The sequence below is a fragment of the Nannospalax galili genome, unplaced genomic scaffold (assembly GCF_000622305.1).
Source record: "Nannospalax galili isolate Female #2095 unplaced genomic scaffold, S.galili_v1.0 scaffold528, whole genome shotgun sequence".
Lineage (NCBI taxonomy): Eukaryota > Metazoa > Chordata > Mammalia > Rodentia > Spalacidae > Nannospalax > Nannospalax galili.
In genome coordinates this window covers 1,511,347-1,531,650 of record NW_008359681.1, presented here as the reverse complement: position 1 = coordinate 1,531,650, position 20,304 = coordinate 1,511,347, and the positions used below count along the sequence as shown (strand labels likewise).

Below are 20,304 nucleotides of genomic sequence, written 5' to 3'. Positions count from 1 at the left end.
ACATCTATTGAGCAAACCCCTTGTGTTTTCTCATTAGTGAAGTGAGGGGTTCTTTTTTTTCACACACACGCGAGTCACTTAGCCGGCGCGAGCGGCCAGTGACGCCGGGTGCGTGGCCAATCGTCTCGGCCTTCAAGGAGGTGGCCTCGGCCCCGCCCCCCAAAGCCACGAGCCAATGAGACCCGCGCACGGGCGGCCGCGACGAGGTGAGAGGGCACGAGGCCCCACCCCGTCCTCCCTTTCCCCTCGGCCCCGCCCTTTCCCGCCTGGCCCCAGAGTCCCGCGCCGCCGCTGGTGCCGGTCGCCGTGGTGGGCCCGCCCCCAACCCTCCCGCCGGCCCGCCAGCGCGCCTCACGGTTCCCTCCTTCTCTCTCTCACGCCTAGCGCAATGGCGGCGGCCGCGGCGGAGCAGCAACAGTTCTACCTGCTCCTAGGAAACCTGCTCAGCCCCGACAATGTGGTCCGGAAACAGGCGGAGGTAAGCGAGCTGGTGACCCCGTGGCCCCTGGCGGCCGGCGCGCCTTCCCTTCTCCTCCCCAGCCTCCCCGGGGGCCCTGGGAGGTCCTCGACCGAGCGGCGCAGGCCGGGGCCGGGTGGCCGGGCGGCGGCTCCGCTGCCCACGTGCGAGGCGGCCCGCGTTCGGCCCTTCCGGCCCTTGCAGCCGGGGCGCCGGTTGCCTCCCTGCCGGCCCGCGCACACACACGTGCGGACGCGCCTGACGCGCCGCCCCGCCCGGAGGTGGCAGCGCGGGGAGGAGCGCAGCCCGGCGGGCCCGGACCCCAACTCGCTGCCTTTCCCGCTCTCTCCCCTCCTGGCCCACCAGCCCGGCCGGGTCCCCCTTCCTCTTCTCATCCCCCTCGCTTCGGTCCCTCCCTTCTCCATCCCAGCCACGTGAAACATGTGCCCTGCCTGTCGCTGCCTTGCGGCGTCTTTTCATGGAGCCCTTTTCTCGGTTCTAGTAGGAAATACCACAAGCCGCTCTCTCGCAGCCCGGTGCGAAGTTGCCTTTAGGGATTCTTGCTAAGCATCGTGCCCCTCGCTCGTTCTTTCACACGCATTTTGTTTGATCTCTAGAGATTTGTGGTCAAACGTAAATGCGATGGAGGTCCCAGCCCCATCCTTCGCAATCTGGCTATCATAGTGCGGAATCTTTCCGTTTAAGTTGCAACTGTAAGCCCATTTGCAAACTAACAGTAAGACTTGGTTCAGTGGAAGATTCATTGTTAGTGATGAAACCAGGATTTAATGTGAGGTAACGTCTAGGAAAGGGAGAAACTTTCCAGCCGACCCTTAAACTTGATGATACCCGGAGTTCCTTGCAACCATGTGATCTAAGTTTTCATAAGATTCACTGGATATCTTTACAGAGCCAAATCTGTTTTACATCTAGGTAATGAGGTTGACATATCTCTTGTATTCATTGGCCCAAAAGTTGTGACTACTCTTTAAACCAGTGTTGTTAATACTGTTTGAGTAGAGAGGTTATTCTGGGCACACTTAGTAGTTTAGGAAGTAAATATACTGGAAATTCATTTCTGTATGAAAAAGCACTATCTAACTTTTTTGGTGGGGAGGGTGATTGACAACGTCTCACTCTGTAGGCCAAGCTCTGGAGGAACTCATTTTATTTCACAGTGACTCTCCAAACTTGTGGCAATCCTGCCTCAGCCTCCTGAGTGCTAGGATTGTAGGCAGGAGTCCCCATGCCTAGCTTATTTTATTTAATATACAGTGTCCAGAGTGAAATTCAAATAGTACAGATAATTTTTAACCCATTCTCAGAAGGTAACCACTTAAAAATACATCTTTGAAAGTATATATGTGTACATCCAGTTTTTCTTGAGTGGGTTTACAATACACAGGTTATTTTGAAGCTGCATTTTTCAATCAGTACCTTTCACATTGTTGTTTTTCTGAAGCACCTGGAAGATTATACATCACATAGATGAGATGTATTATTTGTATTGACATCACCCTGTGAATGAGTAATTAATCCTTCCAGTGCCCTACTCTTTTTTGGGGGCGGGGGTGTCTTTTCGAGACAGTCTCCCTGTAGCCCCAGCTGACCTAAAGCTTGATATGTAAACCAGTTTGGCCTTGAACTCACAGAGATCCGCCTGCCTCTGGAGTGCTGGGATTAAAGGCGTGCACCACAACGCCTAGCTAGGGTCCTACTCTTAAAGATAAAAAGTACACAGGTATCTTTCTTTGCATGCATTGCAAGGTTTATTTGTGGGATGCTTAAAGGTAGCATTCATATTTAGTATGCATATGTCAGTTGCACCAGTTTGCACTTGGGATATGATGACGCTAAACATTTTGATACTTTGTGCAAACTCTAGAGGTAATTTTTTTTTAACCAAAGCAAATTCTTAATATCATCCCATAGGAGAAATTTCCATGTGTTGCAAAGCAGAACAGCATTGTAATTAGTAAGCCAGTTTAATTTTCCCCCTTCCCTCCAGTTGCTTAAGTCTCTATTGTTAGGCCTGGTGGGGAATCTCTCTTCTATTGAACTAAACACTAGTGTCTGGTTCAGCTTGAATTCCAGTTTGGTGCATGTTGTAAATCTTTTCTCTTTGACATCACTTTGGGGATAGTAGCATTCAGCACATTTTCTTATAAAGAACTATCAGAAATAAGCATGTTAGTACTCTTAGTCTCTTTATTTCTGGTGAAAACATTCAGATACTGCATTTTTTTACCTAATATATTTCAAGAATATGTTTCTATGTAAAGTAAGTGCTGTGACACACAATTTCTTAATTTGACAAAACAGTAAATGCTGGGGGGGAATGCCCTTTGATAACATATAGTATAATACTAAGTTGTAAATAGAACTTCCTAGTAAAGCAAGTATTTGAGGAAAGAAATGGCTCTGCATGAGGATATCTCCGTAGCCCCTTTTTGCCTGAGAGAATAAGCCTTTTATAAGAAATCTAAACAAAATTGAGTACCAGGTCTGATCAAGCAAATATGAAAGTACTTTTCTTGAACTAAAGCATTGGCATGGGCTCAGTAAATATCTTTGTAATTTACTCAGTCAAAATAAAAATACTTAGTTGACACACAAATACCAAACCCTTGACGAAGGTGACCTGTATTCAAATATAAACTCAAGTACAATGAAAGACATTGCTAGATTTTGTTGAAATAATTGAAAGGCTTTAAATCATTTTAAATATTTTTCCATTGTATGAGCCATTAATAAGACCTTTTTTTTCAAATCTGCAAGAACTTTTACTCTGTAGAAAATGTTTCTCATATTTAGAGAAATGATTTTGAATGCCCTTATGTCTCAAAATATAATAATTAACATGAATAAGCAATTAAATATATAATTGACAGGTTAAAGTTTAGGATCTGTGATAGTCATAATAGCATTTCATGTGATATAACTATTTTATTAATTGTATGTGCAGATTTTACATTTTTAATAATCTTCATACATATTTGGTTCCTAATTGATTATAACATAGTTTCATTGTTAAGATTTGTATTGAAGAAGAATATTATAAAGTATATTTGATTGTTAAGGAACCAAAATGTTTATAAAGTAGAAATTGCTTATTCTCTTCCATTTTCTCATGCAAGGAACTCTGATCATAAATATTTATGGAATGTGTGAGATGAGTACTTACTAACATTTCTCCTTTGTGGGAAGGGAAAGGGGAGGCAAAATCTTGACATGGTATGATTGTAGATAGTGGAACTGAAAATTTGCCACAACACTGGAAACACTCACTGGATGCGTCTGGACTAATGCGAGGAATAATCTTTGCTGTATTTTAATGTATTTGATACACAGGATACAAAAATGAAGGAATGCAATCTCTTTTTGGGACTTAGTCTATCTAGGCTAAGAAAAAGATACACTTGACTTTAAGGCAGTGTTCTTTTTGCTCAGCCAATATCCTTGGCTACTCTTCTGGAGTGAATGTAATACAGTATTATTTGGATTCCCACAGTGGAACGTACAAGTGGAACCAGACCATCTTTGGGAGTTAGATGCCATTCATACTGAATCTTCCTGCTATTAACTTGTAATTCATTATGGAATCCTGTTGAATATTTGACTTAGTATCATTAGTCTGTGCAAGCACTGCAGTAGTGACATCAGTAGTCCATCCTGGTAAGGGTAGAGGTCTCAGAAATTGGGCAGCATTTATCAGCCATGATTGCCTAGGAGAGGAAAAATTTTTTTCCAAAAATGTGATTTAGACCACCAGAGATTTACACGTTAACTGTTTATAGCATCTGCTATGGGTCAGACACTGTGCCAGGTGCAAGGAATTAAGAGATATTTATTTGTTGTTATTGCACAATGAGGTTTCTGTTGGTGTTTTTTTGTATTGTATTTCTTTGTTTTGTTTTTTACAGTCTCATAGTGTAGCCCAGGCTGACCTCAAACTCTAGGCAATCCTCCTGCCTCAGCCTCCCAGGTGCGATAATTACAGGCATGAGCCACCACAACCAGCTCTGTGGGATTTTTAATTTTTTTTTTATATTTTTATTTTAATATTTTTATTTTATTTTATGTGTGCATGTGTATTGCCTGTATATAGGTAAGTGCACCCATATCGTGCAGTGCCCACAGAGGTCAAAAACCCTAACCCTAACCCTAACCTAACCCTAACCCTAACCCTAACCCTAACCCTGTCAGATCCCCTGGAACTGGAGTTACGGACAGTTGTTGACTACCATGTGGGTGCTGGGATTCGAACCTGGGTCTTCTGCAAGAACAGCCAGTGTTCTTAACTGCTGAGCCAACTCTCCAGCCCCAACATTTTAATTTTATATGTATGAGTGTATTGCCTGCATGTGTATAAGTGCACCGGGGTTGTGCAATAACTGAGGTCAGAAGAGGGCGTCAGAGTCCCCTGGAACTGGTTACTGACAGTTGTTAGCTGTCATGTGGACGCTGGGAATTAAACCTGGGTCCTCTGCAAGAGCAACCAGTCATCTTAACCACTGAGCTATCTCTCTAGCCCTGTGACTTTTTTAATGGCAGTTTTGCTGGCTTTTGAGTTGCTTTAGTAAAAATTAAATGAGAAATCTCAAGGTACATACATGTTTTTGTAATCAGCTTGTGAATATATTTGATATAAATGATCTCATTTCTGGACAAATTCAGCTTCTCAGCTATGAGTACTTTGGGGCACAATTTTCAGCATTATTATGATCCTATGTGCTTTTAATTACAGTGGAACTTGAGGTTATCAGAAGCTCTTAAATTCTCCTTTCACCACAAAAATATGTTTTTCTGCCAGGTGTAGTGGCATACACTTTTAATCTTAGCACTTGGGAGGTAGTCAGATCTCTGTGAAATCAGGGTCAGCCTGGTCTACATATAGGGAATTCCAGCTAGGACTACAAGGAGACCCTATCTCAAAAAATCTGTTTTTCCCCAGACTGAGATACATTTGAGGTATTTGAAAACTGTGTGCCCCTATATAAATAGAACTCTTAAGTAGGACTAGCCACACCACCTCCCATGAACCCCAGAGATTTCAATGCTAAAGGGATTTAAAGGATGGCTTGCCTTAGAAGACGAGAGTTCTGTCATTTATTATCTTTGATCTTAAGTCATTCAAGGTGTAACCTTTATTTTCTTGCCTGTCAATATCTCAGGGATGCCATGGAGCACATAGAAAGAGGCACAAGATGCTTAGGCTTGAAGTAGCCTTCCTTTCCCTCCTTGTCACTTTTGCTTAGAGAAACCAGTGAACGAGCAGGCAGGGTCTTGGATCTAAATTAATATTATCTACTGTAGACCTTCCACGGGGGAAAGGAGGTTATTTACTGAAAATTTTTAGGGGGAAAGTTCCCAATGCACTTGCATTGATTTAGTTTCTATAATAAAAGAGATCTATTGTTAGACATTTTGTACGCGAATCAACTTAAGTTCACAGCCAACATGAGTTGACTTGTTTGGGATCCATTCTAACAATCTGCTTTTGATTGATGTCACCTTTTGTCATTGCTAACAAATTTGTTCTGATAGCATGTTAACAGAGAAGGGAAAATATGTTCTGACCCACAAAAACTTTTGCTAATAGATGCAGACATGATATTACAGTTTCTTGGCCAAATTTCTCTTGACTACAATTATTTGAGTAGGCTTTTCTTAAGCACTTAATATGGTATTAGCATAATGTTTGCTTAAAAATACAGCATAAGGAATTTGGGTACTTTCTTTGTCTTAATCCAGAGCATACATCCGATGGTAGTAAGTAATGGGGATTTGAACCAACTCTGCATAGTCTGGTCTAAAAAATGCTAACAAGACTTATTTTCAGAATATAAGGTGGATGATACCAAAGTGAGCACTTACTTTGCAGCACAATATTTTTATTTTTATTTATGTGTATGAGTGCATTGCCTGCTTGTATATAAATGCACCTTTGTCATGCAGGTCAGAAGAGGGCATTGAATCTCCTAGAACTGGAGTTTCAGACAGTTGTTAGCCACCATCTGGGTGCTGGGAATTGAACCAGGTTCTCTGCAGCCCTGTATCACAATATTATGCTTGTTACATTTGACAATTTTTTAGCTTTCGTAGGGCATGACTTTTTATTTGCCAGGGAATACAAGTTTTGAAAATGTACAAGCACCTTAAAGGTAAGTAGAGACCTCATCTTTCCTTAACCTAGCTGAAGTATGTATATGTGTGTGTGTATAATTTTTTTTTTTTTGGTCTTTTTGAGGTAGGGTCTCCCTGTAGCCCTAGCTGGCCTGGATTCACTATGGAGACTAGGCTGGCCTCAAACTCACAGAGATCCACCTGCCTCTGCCTCCCAAGTGCTGGGATTAAAGATGTGCACCACCACGCCCGGCATATCACTAAAGAAAATGTTAACACTGAGCCCTGGCGACTTGTGCTTGTATGAGGCCGTTTGCTATGCTTTCGTTCCTGTCACTGATTTTCTCAGAAGGTTTTCCAACATTGTATTCTAACCTTTCATTTTTCTCTCCCATGTAGGAAACCTATGAGAATATCCCAGGCCAGTCAAAGATCACATTCCTCTTACAAGCTATCAGAAATACAACAGCTGCTGAGGAGGTAGTACCTTAACATTGCAGAATTCTTACGGAACAAGCTGGAGTGTTGCGTGATGGTCAGAGTGGTAACAGTTTTAAGCATTCTGTGTTAAATATGAGAATTCCCTTTTTCATGTAAGGTATTTTCATGGTACATAAAACTTGATGGTTTTATACATAATTACTAATTTTTAAAGATTATTTTTGAGGTGGGTGGTCATTGTACCCTAGGCTGGCCTGGAAAAGTACATTTATCTATAAAAATTTAGTGTATATAAACATCTCTAGATGAAGCATATGTGCTAAAGAGCAGCTTGAACAGAGACTTTATCCTGTGTGTGTGCATGTGTGTGTTTAAGGAGGTACTTTAATGAAGATTTAAGCATGAGGGAGGTGCCTAGAAAGAAAGACATACCCCACAGCCTTGTTTTTTTATGTATGTGTCGAAGGAGGGAGCAGAGGTTGACATTGGGTCTCTTCCACAGTCGTGCTCCACTTTAGTTTTTGAAATAGGAGCTCACTGAACCTGGAGCTCACTGATTCACCTAGACTGGCTAACCAAGAAGCTCCAGCATCCTCCTGTCTCCCCAGTGCTGGGGTTATACGTGTATGATACTGCACCTGGCCTTTTACATGCTGCAGATCAAATTCAAGTCCTCATGCATGCATGGCAAGCAACTTTATCAACTGGGCCATATCTCCAACCTACCTTTTTTTAATGATTTATTTTTATTTTATGTATCTGAATATTTTGTTTTGTTTGCATATATATAAACATGTAAGTGTACGTGTACTTGCAGAGGCCAGAAGAGGGTGTTGGATCCCCTTGGAACTGGAGTTATGGACAGGGTGCTGGGAACCAAACCTGGGTCCTCTGAAGAGCAGCCAGTGCTCTTTAACTGCTGAGCTATCTCTCCACCACCACCACCCCTAAAAAAAAAAAAAAACAAGGTCTCACACTGTAGCAGAGGCTGGACTTCAACTTGCTAGATCTTCCTGTGCCTGCCTCCCATGTGCTGAGATTATAGACATACCTGCTAGAGAGTTACAACTTAGTATGTGAATTATCTAATGTATTAGATTCAAATTTGTTTGAATTTTAATGCATTTTCCTGTGGTAAGACAGAGCAGTTTACTGGGGTTTGATAGTTTCTTACTATTCTTGTGTGTTCAATACCTAATTTTCATTGTTAGCTGCCATAAAATAATATCCTCATAAGTATTGAATATCTGTTCACTTTGGAAAAAATATTGACACAAGTCTGGAAAACTTACACTGTCTATGAAACATTGTATTTAGTGTTTGTAGTAAGATTTCATTGATTCAGGTGTGGTGGCACACGTCTTTAATCCCAGTACTTGGGAGGCAGAGACAGGTAGAGCTCTGAGTTCAAGGCCAGCCTGGGCCAGCAAGTTCCAGGCCAGCTGGGGCTACATGGAGACCCTGTCTCAAAAAGACCAAAAAAAAAAAAAGACTTCATTGATAATAGTCTCATTACATATAAATGCTGATGGTAATATTTGATGGAAATGAGGTTACAGTCCCTTAGAAAGAAGTATAAAAATACCTTTCTACTCTTTAATAGATGGCACCTGGTGCTTCTTTAACCTCTGTAACATTTTTTTCTGTAATTGACACTGGATGTGAAGAAGAGACTTACATGGTAGACTACCATCAGTAGAAAAAGATAGCCATTCCAGTAGTTGATGATGAATGCAAGTCAGCTACCAGACATATTTTGAAGCCAGTAACAATATGGGCATTGAATTTTTTTGAGCCCATATTAAATTCTACTTAAATTATTCTTGGGTTAATTATTTTTGGGTTTGGGAATTAGATGGTACCTGTGGCTTTGCCTCAGTATCACAGTTGGGGCATTTGTTTCAGCTTTTCTTTAATATTCACAAGGATTATTATACAAAAGACACCAAATTTAAAAATGAACATATTCCACATGTTTAAACATGTGAAATCTCAACATACATTAATATTGATAGATATTGGGAGCTTATGGGTTTTAAGCATAAGGATAAATGGATTTGGTAGCATTTTATCTCAGACCAATGACGAAAGGCAGTTACATGACACGGTAGTCTTAAGTTGGATGCCTAAAGCTAGGTAGAAAGAGTATTTTTTTTAAATTTTATTTATATGAGTGTATTGTCTGCATGTATGTTACTGCTGCCGTGTTGTGCAGTACCTGTGGAGGTCAGAAGAGGGCATTGGTTTCCCCTGGAACTGGAGTTAGGGACAGTTGTTAGCTGACATGTGGGTCCTGGGAATCAACCTCAGGTTCTTGGCAAGAACAGCTGATGCTCTTAACCACTAAGCCATCTCTCCAGCCCTCAAGATTTCCTTTTCTCTTACCAAATCAATTAAAAATAGGAGTTGGGACTGGAGAGACAGCTCAGCAGTTAAGAGCATTTACTGCTCTTGCAGAAGACCTAGGTTTTATTCCAAGCATCCACATCTGCAGCTCACAGGCTTCTGTAGTTCCAGTTCCAGAGAATCTGCCACCCTCTTCTGGCCTCCATAGGTACCAGACACACTTGGTGCATATACATGCATGCAGGCAGACACATAAAATAAAACATAAATCTTTTATTTATTTTTACTCTATGATATGAGTGTTTTGCTTACGTGTATGAAAATGTACCTATGTCATGTGATAGCCAAGGAGGCTAGGGGAGGGTATCAGATCCCCTAGAACTGTAGTCACAGATCGTTGTTAGCTATCACATGGGTGCTGGAAACCCAGGTCCTCTGCAAGAACATCCAGTGCTCTTAACCACTGAACCATCTCCCCAGCCCAATAAACCTTTTTTTTTTTCCATTTACAAAATAAGAAACAGGAGTTTTGACAGTTTATCATTGCTGCTTGAATTCTAATGTGTTTAGGTCTCTTACCTGTGCTTTCTAGATAAGTAAACTAATGTGATTAGAAAGTGTTATATTTTACATTTTTTTATAAAACTGAAAGGTGTTTTGAAATGAATTATAAAAATAGGACAGAGGCTAGAGAGATGCTCAGCAGTTAAGAGCACTGACTGCTCTTGTGGAGGACCCAGGTTCGTTTCCCAGCACCCACATGGCAGCTACGAACCGTCCTTAACTCCAGTTCCAGGGGAATCCGACAGCCTCTTCTGACCTCCGCGGCATTGCACGACACGGGTGCACTCACATACATGCAGGCAATATATTCATACACATAAAGTAAAAATAATAAAGAAAAAAAAATTCACTTAGGTTTCATATGCATTTTATAAAAAATAATAAAAAATAATAAAAACAGGACAGTGAAGTACATCAGTGGCAGAATGAGCCTAGTTGGTAGGAAATATTTTCCCTAGTAAGACATAAAGTTATTAACAGTGTTATCTATTTATAGGCTAGACAAATGGCTGCTGTTCTCCTAAGACGTCTTTTGTCCTCTGCATTTGATGAAGTCTATCCAACTCTTCCATCAGATGTTCAAACCACCATCAAGAGTGAACTGCTAATGATTATTCAGATGGAAACACAATCTAGCATGAGAAAAAAAATTTGTGATATTGCCGCAGAATTGGCCAGGAATTTAATAGGTATGTATACATTTTATTAGTATGGGGGCTGGTATATCCTTCTTGCTTGTATTTAGTGGGTTTTGGAGGTTTTGGGGGGTTTGCTTTTGTTTAGGATCTTCTACAGGAAGATTCATGGATACCAGAGAACTTTATGCTATGCAAAATGAATATGATTATAGATTTTATATTTATAGTCAAAAATTATAGGTGTTTATGAAATGGCATAATATAATTTGCTGTTCAAAATGTTCAATGGAGAAAACATTTCTGGCTTTTTTTGTTCAGGGTTTTGTAAAGCCCAGACTGACTTTGAACTTGCTAAGTACCCGAGGATTATCCTAAACTCCTGCCTCCATATCCCAGGTGCTGGGATGGGATTACAGACATGTGTCAATGTGTCTAACTATATTTTTTCTTTAATCTATGGTTTTAGAGGCACAAATTAGCTAATGATAGGTTACTGTTTTATAGATTAAATTTACCAATTGGAGTAGATTACCTATGGATTTCAGGTACTTTTGTTATTGATAAATTTCATTATGTGCATGTAAACATATATATACAGTACACATGTATGCTGTTTGGGTTTTTTTGTCTTTTTGAGACAGGGTCTCCCTGTAGCCCCAGCTGGCCTGAACTTGCTATATAGACTAGACTGGCCTTGAACTCAGATCCAACTGCCTCTGCCTCCTAAGTGCTGTGATTACAGGTGTGCACCACCACACCCAGTTGTCGTGTACACTGTTAAACACTATACTATGTACCATATAAAATATATAAGGATAGTCTTAAGGATTATTTTTCTAATCTTGCTTTGCTGGGGTTAGAATGTGGCCTTATACAAGCCAGGCAAGCATTCTTCATTGAGCTATAACCTACAGCCCCCAGGAAAACTTGTAAATGTTGGTTTTTGTTTGTTCTGTATGTTTGAGTGTCTGCATGAGTTTATGTGTACCATGTGGGTACAGATCCCTACAAGAGGCTAGAAGGTGACAGATCTCCCTGGAACTGGAGTTCCAGTTGATAGTGAGATACCTGATGAGTGCTGGGAATTGAACCTGGGTCCTCTGCAAAGAGCAGTGTGTGCTCTTAACTACTGAGCCATCTCTCCAGCTCCAGATGGCACTTTTATTTTTTATTTTTTATTTTTTTTAATACTTTATCATTTTATGTGTATGCATGTATTGCCTGCATGTAGGTAAGTGCACCCATGTTGTGCAGTGCCTGCAGAGAACGGAAAAGGCTGTCAGATCCCCTGTGACGGACAGTTGTTAGCTGCGTTGTGGGTGCTAGGAATCGAATGCGGATCCTCTGCAAGAACAGTGTTCTTAACAGCTGAGCCACTAACAGATGGCACTTTTAATAATTAAAAGGGATACTTCTTGCAGATAGAGGTTAAATGAGAGAGCGTTATCAGTTGAAATTAGGACATCTTGGCGCTGGTTTTTCCTATATCATCATATAGTAATGAAGTTCTTGTTTAACTCAGTAGGCTATCTTTATATCAGTAAATCCTTAAAAACTAATAGATAATATTTAGTTTTATATGTTAGGTAAATGAATTCAGAATCCTGGAATGCTTTAAATGTTTTAAAGTGCACTAGAAATTTCCATTTTCAAATTTTAAATGTGCAACTACAAATGTTTATAGGTGACATTTCTCATTTTAAAAATCACTTTAAGGTGCTATGGCTGTGTGGCTCAATTGGTAAAGTATGTATCTGGCACACATGAAGCCTTCAGTTCAGTTCCCAGCACCACATAAAACTGAGCATGGTAGCATATGCCTGTAATCTCAGCACTTGGAAGATAGATCAGGATAATCATAAATTCGGGGTCATTTTCAACTATGTAGCAAGTCTGAGGTTAACCTGGGCTACATGAGACCCTGTCTCAAAAAAAGGTCACGTAGCTGGGCGTGGTGGCACACGCCTTTAATCCCAGCACCTGAGAGGCAGAGGCAGGCGGATCTCTGTGAGTTCGAGGACAGCTTGGTCTGCATAGTGAGTTCCAGGGTAGCTGGGGCTGCAGAGAGACCCTGTCTCAAAAAGACCTCCACCCCCAATAAAAGGTCACTTAGTAATAAACTTTTAAATAACTAAAAATGCCCTTGTATAGATGCTTGCCTTTGTTTTGTTTTTCTGTTACAGAGTCTCAGCCTGTAGCCCAGGCAGGCCCTGAATTGACTATTCTCCTGCCTCAACCTCTTGAGTTTAAGATTCCAGGCATAAAGTACCATACCCCTGGCTCTTTTGTCCTTTTCTTTTTTCGGCTACCTATCCTACTCCCTTTTCAATTACCTTTAATGTCCAGCTATGCATTGCTCTTGTTACTGCTTTTTTTGTTGTCGTTAAGATTTTACTTTTAATATAAAGATTTTAAAGATCTTACTTATTTTATGTGTATGAATGTTTTGCCTGCGTGTAAAGTACATCTATCCATATTAAGCAGAGCCCACAGAGGCCAAAGGAGGGCATTGGATTCCCTGGAACCTGGAGTTAAGGATGGTTGTGAACAGTAATGTGAGTGCTGGGAACCAAACCTGGGTCCTCGGCAAGCACAGCCAGTGCTCTTAACTGCTGAGCCATCTCTCCAGCCCCACTCTGTTGGTGTTTTGTTTTTTAAGAAAGATGAAGGGAAGAAAAAGAAAAGAAATAGGATTCACTATGTTGCCTAGACTATTCTGAAACGCTTCGACAGTTATTTGTGACATTGAAATCAATGTGTGGCATAAGTGGCACAATACCTTTTATGGTTACTCATTACTTAGTACAAAGTATCATTTAAAGGTCTTTATTTTTAAGCCAAGCGTGGTAGCACACACCTTTAATCCCAGCACTTGGAAGATGGGTATAAGGCTCTCTGAGATACAGGCCAGCATAGTCTACCTAGTGAGTTTCAGGCCAAGTGTGGGTGGGGAGACCCTGTCTTTAAAAAAATAAATAAATATATTTTTATGTTTCTGCTTTTTTTGGAACAGGGTCTTGCAATGTAGCCCAGGCTAGCCTAGAGCGCGGCAGTCCTGCCTCATCCTCCCAAATACTGAGGTTATAGTCCTGAGCCTGTTCCTGGCTAAAATCTCAATATCTCTCTCTCTCTGTCTCTCTCTCTCTCTAACCCTCTCACTCTCCCTCTCCCTCCACCCCGATCTATCCCCCGCCCCCTTTTTCCCCCCTTTTTCCCTCCCTCCCTCTGTTTTGCAGTGCAGGGAGTAAATCTAAGGCCTCACGTGCTAGGCAAACACTCTACCATTAAGCTATATTCCTAGCCCTCTTTTTACTTTTTGTTTTTATATAGGGTCTCACTAAGTTGCCTAGACTGGCCTTGAAATTATGGTCTTCCTATCTCGGTCAAATTGTTGGGATTCTAGGCCTACTTCACCAACTCTGGCTTTATTCTTATTAAGAAAGAAACATTGATAACATCTCATAGTGCTTGAATTACACAGTGATGCTGACCCTGACTGTACTAACAGCATTCAGAGACAGAAGCCAGAGTGTGAGGTCAGCCTGGGCTGTGGCAAGTTCCAGCATCTAGGAGTACAAAGTAAGACCCTGTCTCAAAAAAATATCTTTTTAAAATTTCAAAGTATGCATACCTTGTCTGAGTCCTAGGATTCTCAATCCGATGTTCTCTACAGTTTGAAAATACAAATTCTTATTTCATGGCTTGCTCTGCCTAGCAGTAGTATAATACACAGGATTTAACAATCAGATATTTGTACAGTTGAAAGGACTACCTCTCTTAAGTCATACTCATATGTAAGGTACAAGCCTTCAGATACTCAAGTTGTCATCTTAAAATTATAGTGCCATTTTTCTGAGTTAAAGACTGATTGTGTTGGAGTTCTTAAATAGACAGGTAACATTTGCATCGGATATATTATGAATGACGTATATGAGCTAGAAGGGTTCACCCATAATATTTGAAGTTCGATCTGCACACTTCATGCCTGGACTTTCTACTTGTAGATGAGGATGGCAACAACCAGTGGCCTGAAGGTTTGAAGTTCCTTTTTGATTCAGTCAGCTCGCAAAACATGGGACTCCGGGAAGCTGCCCTTCACATATTTTGGTATAAAATTTGATTTCATTTTTTGGAAGAATGTTATTAAAGTCCGAAACATTTTAGGTGATTGTTTAGCCTAATTTAGCTTTGGGGACATAGAGATAAAAATAATGCCTTTTGAGTTTTGTGTTTGTGATAGAGACAAATTTGAAAGAAAAAGCAGCTTCTTGTTTGTCACTACTTTGTGTGTCTTTGACTCTGAAAACTCTCTTGACCGGTTTTCACTCTTTATTTGGAGAGTAGTTACAGCACCAGATGTAACTTGTGGAAAAACCACTTCGATGGTGATATTTTGAAGAGGAGAGTGCTAGGGGTTATGTTTTCTGGGTGTTTTTTTATCATGTTTTTTACAGTATTTTAACAGGATTCTATATCTCATAAACAGTTCATTTAAGCTTAGTATTAGGTGATTATTTTCCCTACTTTGTTATTTCGTTTTCTACCACGTTTAATATCAATGTTCTGGGTTTATAGCCTACAGGTTTATAGGCATTACATGCAGTTTTCAGACATTGCCTTGCCTCTTTAGTTGTCCGGTTCACCTTGTTTATTTCAGTAATTCAGGTTCAAGAGTTAAGTAAGAACATTCAGCTTGTTTACCAAATTCAGAGTAGAACAGAACAAGACTAGCTGTGGATGGTCAAAGAGCACAGTTACTGCAGGTAGGGCTATTGTCCCATCGTTCACTCTGGATCAGCTAGCTTAGACAGGGTGAAAAGGCTAAAACAGAGACTAGAGTGGGCTGCTGAGTGGCCTCTACCATGTTTGTTTCCATTTGCTAAACCTCGAAAGAAAATTGCTTAGAACATGTGTTGTAAATGTTCACCTTAAGGACTAATGCATGGTTTTAGTCAGGTAAACACTTCATTAGTGATTTTAGTTCATACTTTGCAAAAATATAGTGTAGATCTTAAAGAGTTTTTGAATCATTTTTTTAGGAACTTTCCTGGAATTTTTGGGAACCAACAACAGCACTATTTAGATGTCATCAAGCGGATGTTAGTTCAGTGTATGCAAGATCAGGAACATCCTTCGGTAAATAATTTCAGCCCCATTAATACTAACACCTATTTTGAGTCCAATTTGTTAAATTAATGTAGAAGAGTTTTCCTTTATACAATTTTATTATCTTTGTACATGTGATATGTGTGTGAGAGTATGGGCATGCCTATGCCAACAAGAGGACAGACAACATTTGGGCGTTGATTCTCTCCTTCCATCTTGACTTGGGTTCTGGGGGATCCAACTCAGTTTGTCAGACTTGCATGGCAAGAATTTTTACCCACTGAGTATCTATCTGTCTCACAGCCCCCTATTTTTATTTTTAGACCTTAAAATACAAATGTTAGCTTTACTGATAAAGTTCAACTTGAGTAAAAATTTGTATCTGCCAAAAGTTTTTCATGTGTGACCTCATTCACTCTTCATTTTAGATCAGGACATTATCTGCTAGAGCTACAGCTGCATTTATACTTGCAAACGAGCATAATGTTGCTCTGTTCAAGCATTTTTCAGACTTGCTACCTGGATTCTTACAGGTAAGAAAACGGTACAGAATAATTCATAATTTTGCCTCATGTTGGTTTTCTTTAAATTTTCACCAATTGAATAATAGCTTATTAATTCATTTATTTGTAAATGAATTAATAAGACCCAGGTTTGAATCCCAGCACCTGGCACATGGCAGCTAATAACTGTCCATAACTCCAGTTCCAGGGGATCTGACAGTCTCTTCTGTCTTCTGCAGGCCTTGCACAACATGGGTGCACTTACCTACATGCAGGCAATACACACATACACATAAAATGAAAATAATAAAATGTTTTTTAAAAATATGTATTTATTAGTGCTGGTACTTGAGTCACAGCAGTGAACATGGAGATCTGTGCTTACTGAGCCATGGTTACTGCCTTTGAAAGGCCTTTTGGGGGGGGGGGTCTTTTTGAGACAGGGTCTCCCTGTAGCCCCAGCTGGCCTGGAACTCACTATGTAGACCAGGCTGGCCTTAAACTCACAAAGATCCACCAGCCTCTGCCTCCTGAGTGCTGGGATTAAAGGCGTGCACCACCATGCCTGGCTTGAAAGGCTTTTTTAAAAATTGGGGTGGAGGGGGCATGTGTGCACATAGGTAGAGGTCAGAGGACAAACTTGCAGTTCATTCTCTCCTCCCAGCCGGGGATTCTGGGGATTGAACACAAGTTGTCAGGCTTTGTTGTACGCAACTTTGCTTACTGAGCCATCTCTCTGGCCCCCTGAAAGACTTTTTTGAGAGTGGCTCTTTCTATGTAGCCTACCCTGGCCTCAAATTCAAAATCTTCCTGAGTGCTGTTGAAAGGCTGTTTGTGGGGAGGTTTATTGTTGTAGGGTTTTTTGGTTTTTTTTGAGAAGTTTTGTTGTTGGGATTTTGGGGAAGAGGAAGGAGCTCATGTAGTCCATGTTTGCCTCAAACTTGCTACCAAGCAAGGATGACCTTGAGCTTCGGATCATTCTCTTTGACTCTACTTCCCAAGTGCTAGGATTTCATGGACTCAGTTTTATACAGTGCTGGGAATTGAACCCAGAGCTTCCTGAATACTAGACATGCGCTGTAGTTGAGCTATATCTTCAGCCCTCAAAAGACTTTTGTAGTCCTTAAAATATTACAAAGTTTTACACTTGTAGAAACAGTATAAGCAGTTTCTTATTAAATGTATAATCACGGGGGTTATGTCCATTAAGTTTATCAACTAGCCTGTGATATTTAAAGCCCATTTCATACAAGAAGAAACTAAGGAAGAAAGAAGGAAAAATTTGCCCAAGAGCACAGGTCTGATAAGTGAGAGAATTACAATTAAAACAAATGGAACTACAGAGGCCTTATTTTCACCCACAAGGCTTTTTACAGTTTTCATTGTCAAGTAAGTAGTTTATGATTAGTTAATGTTATTAGTTCCCAAGGACAAGTTAATGTTTAAGGGTGCCTCCTGCTTAAAAAGCAAAATAAAACTGGGCTGGATAGTACAGTGATTCTCAGTTTTGTCAAACACCAAGTCAAGTCTTTTGTAACTTCCTTTATGAAATTGTGTTGGCGATACAACTCAATTATGAATGTACATGTTTTAAAATAACCAGTAAATGCCTGTAAGTACAAAGAAGAAAGAAAACAATGTAATAAAACGGCTGGCTTTTCCACATGCAAATGCTCAGGCATGACTACCCTAGAAGACATAGTAGACAAGATTGTTTCTAAATGATCTGTTACAGTAGATAAAACTGGGCTGATAAAGAGATAGCATTGGTAAATCAAGCACCACTTTGCTATTACTGTTGGTAAGATTTCCTGACATGGGGGCTGGGACATGGCTTAGCCACTGAAGTGCTTGCAACACAAACATGAGGACCTGAGTTTGGATCACCAGCACCCATCTAAAAGCTGGGCGCAGCAGAACACGTGTGTAATCCCAGCACTACAGGGTCACAGACAGGTGGATACTGGCCAGTCTAACCCAAACACCAAGCTCCAGGTTCAGTGATCAACCCTCTCTCAAAATAATAAGGTAGAAATCGATAGAGGACCTCTGTCCTCCATGTGCATCTGCACAGGCAAGCACACCTGCACACACACACCAGGTTTCCTGACAGTAAAGGTTTGGACCAAACAAGTATGAGAACTGAGGAGATGGCTCAATGATTAAAGCATTTGCAAATAAGAGGACCAAAATTTAGTCCCCAGAACTCATATGAAAAGTCAGAGCGGCACACGCCTTTAATCCCAGCACTTGGGAGGCAGAGGCAGGCAGATCTCTGTGAGTTTGAGGCCAGCCTGGTTTCCATTAGCAAATCCAGGCCAGCTGCAACTACAGGGAGACCTTATCTCAAAAAGACCAAAAAAAAGGCAGAGCAGACCAGACATGGTAGTTCACATCTTTAATCCCAGCACTTGGAAAGCAAGGGAAGGAGGATCTCTGGATCTCTTGAGTTCAAGGCCAGACTGGTCTACATAGTGAGTTTCAAGCTGTCTCCAAAAACCAACAGTAACAACAAAAAAGTAGGTATGATGGATCCCCAGAGCATGTCAGCTAGTGAGACTATTCAATAGCTGTATTGGCAAACTCTTGTTTGATGAGAAACCCTGCCTTGAAGGAGAAGGTAGAAGGGTGATCAAGGAATATTCCCAACATCAACCTCAGGCCTCCATAGTCATATGCATGCATACACACATACACATGAAAAGAAGGGGAACAAATATGAACTATTCTTGATTTATACAGTACTTACATTAGGAATAGGGGAGGATCACTGCATAGTCATGCCTCACTATCTCCAGGGGATTGGTTCCAGTACTCCATGCAGATACTAAAACCCTGGGTTCCCAAAGTCCTTTATATGACCCCTAGATTACTTAAGATAGCTACTTTAAGTAGTTGTATTATATCCTTTAGGGAATGGTGGTATGAAGTCTGCATGTTCACCACATACATAGGAGCTTTTCCCTGTAATTTTTTTGATCCAAATTGGTTCAACTTGTGGATTCAGGAGGCCTGTGTACATCAGAATCAGGCTACAAATCATTTGTGACTTAGGTTCTGGAGTCAGATCATATGATTTCCCAGTTTTAGAAATAGTTGGTATTTGTGATGAGAAAAACGTGTGTCAATCATAAGTCTTTGTATTACAGAGGTGTGTCTTGTGTCCTTGATTTCAGATTACCACTTGACAAAAAGTTACTACCAGAATTTAATTACTTTTTCTCCCTTGTCACACTGAAGATATTTTAGGTCAGTGACAAAATTTTAGGTATAATACACTTTTTTTTTGGTTATCTGAAATCATGTTACTTATCAAACCTAATTTCAGAGATTTTTATTCCTATGACTTTAAAAGAAAAAAAAAAAAAAAGTATCCACCAGAAACTAATTTTCTATCTACTATAGAAAATACACACACTTTTAACACCACAATGACCAAACTTAAATCAACTAGAAATAAAATGGTAATACTGGGTGCCTTGGTGTGATTTGTGGTGGGGGGAGGTGTTAGTTGCATTTTGTTTTGTGTGTGCACACTGTATGTGAAGGTTAAAGGACAGCTTGGAAGAGTTAGTCCCTTCCATCATATGCATCAAGCTTAGGTTGTCAGGCTTGGCAGCTGCCACCTTTACCCATAGAGCCCAGGTGCTTTAACATATCATATGATTTCCCAATTTTAGAAATATCATAGAAACTAGTATTTGTTGTGTGTGTGAAAAAGAAAGACATAACATGTATAAGGAAAGGGCAGAGTAAAGGATTTTGTTTGGCTGTGAAAAAAGAATTCTGTGGCAACCTTCGGTTTTATTGCTGTTCTGTGTTCTCATAGGTGCAGTGTGGCATGTAGTCATTGAATCAGGGTGACTGGCAAACCCATTACAGACATTTATTTCTTTGTATAAGGCACATTCAGTTTTCTTTCTACTACTTATTTTGATACCATTTGTCATCAGTTGTTGTCAACCAGTTACCTACAGTGCTGTGGAACATTATAGCTTATTCCTCCTGTCCAGTTATACCTCCATGCCCATTAACCATTCTCTCGATCCCACTGTCCTACACAATTCCCAGGCTTTAACAACTACTATTCTATTCTGGTCTTGTGTGTCTTATTTCACTTTTT

At 40.5% G+C, this 20,304-nt stretch overlaps 1 protein-coding gene across 1 annotated transcript in view; it reads left to right on the top strand.

Annotated features, from left to right (window-relative positions):
* The first annotated feature begins 253 nt into the window (after positions 1–253).
* The window catches only part of Ipo5 (importin 5), a 52,503-nt gene continuing 32,452 nt past the window's right edge, over positions 254–20,304 (top strand). Inside the window, exons 1-6 of the mRNA XM_029558906.1 lie at positions 254–478; positions 6,983–7,063; positions 10,431–10,623; positions 14,577–14,679; positions 15,612–15,708; positions 16,107–16,211. Coding sequence (XP_029414766.1) covers positions 389–478; positions 6,983–7,063; positions 10,431–10,623; positions 14,577–14,679; positions 15,612–15,708; positions 16,107–16,211 — 669 coding nt within the window. The 5' untranslated portion in view covers positions 254–388. The remainder of the gene's footprint in view (positions 479–6,982; positions 7,064–10,430; positions 10,624–14,576; positions 14,680–15,611; positions 15,709–16,106; positions 16,212–20,304) is intronic.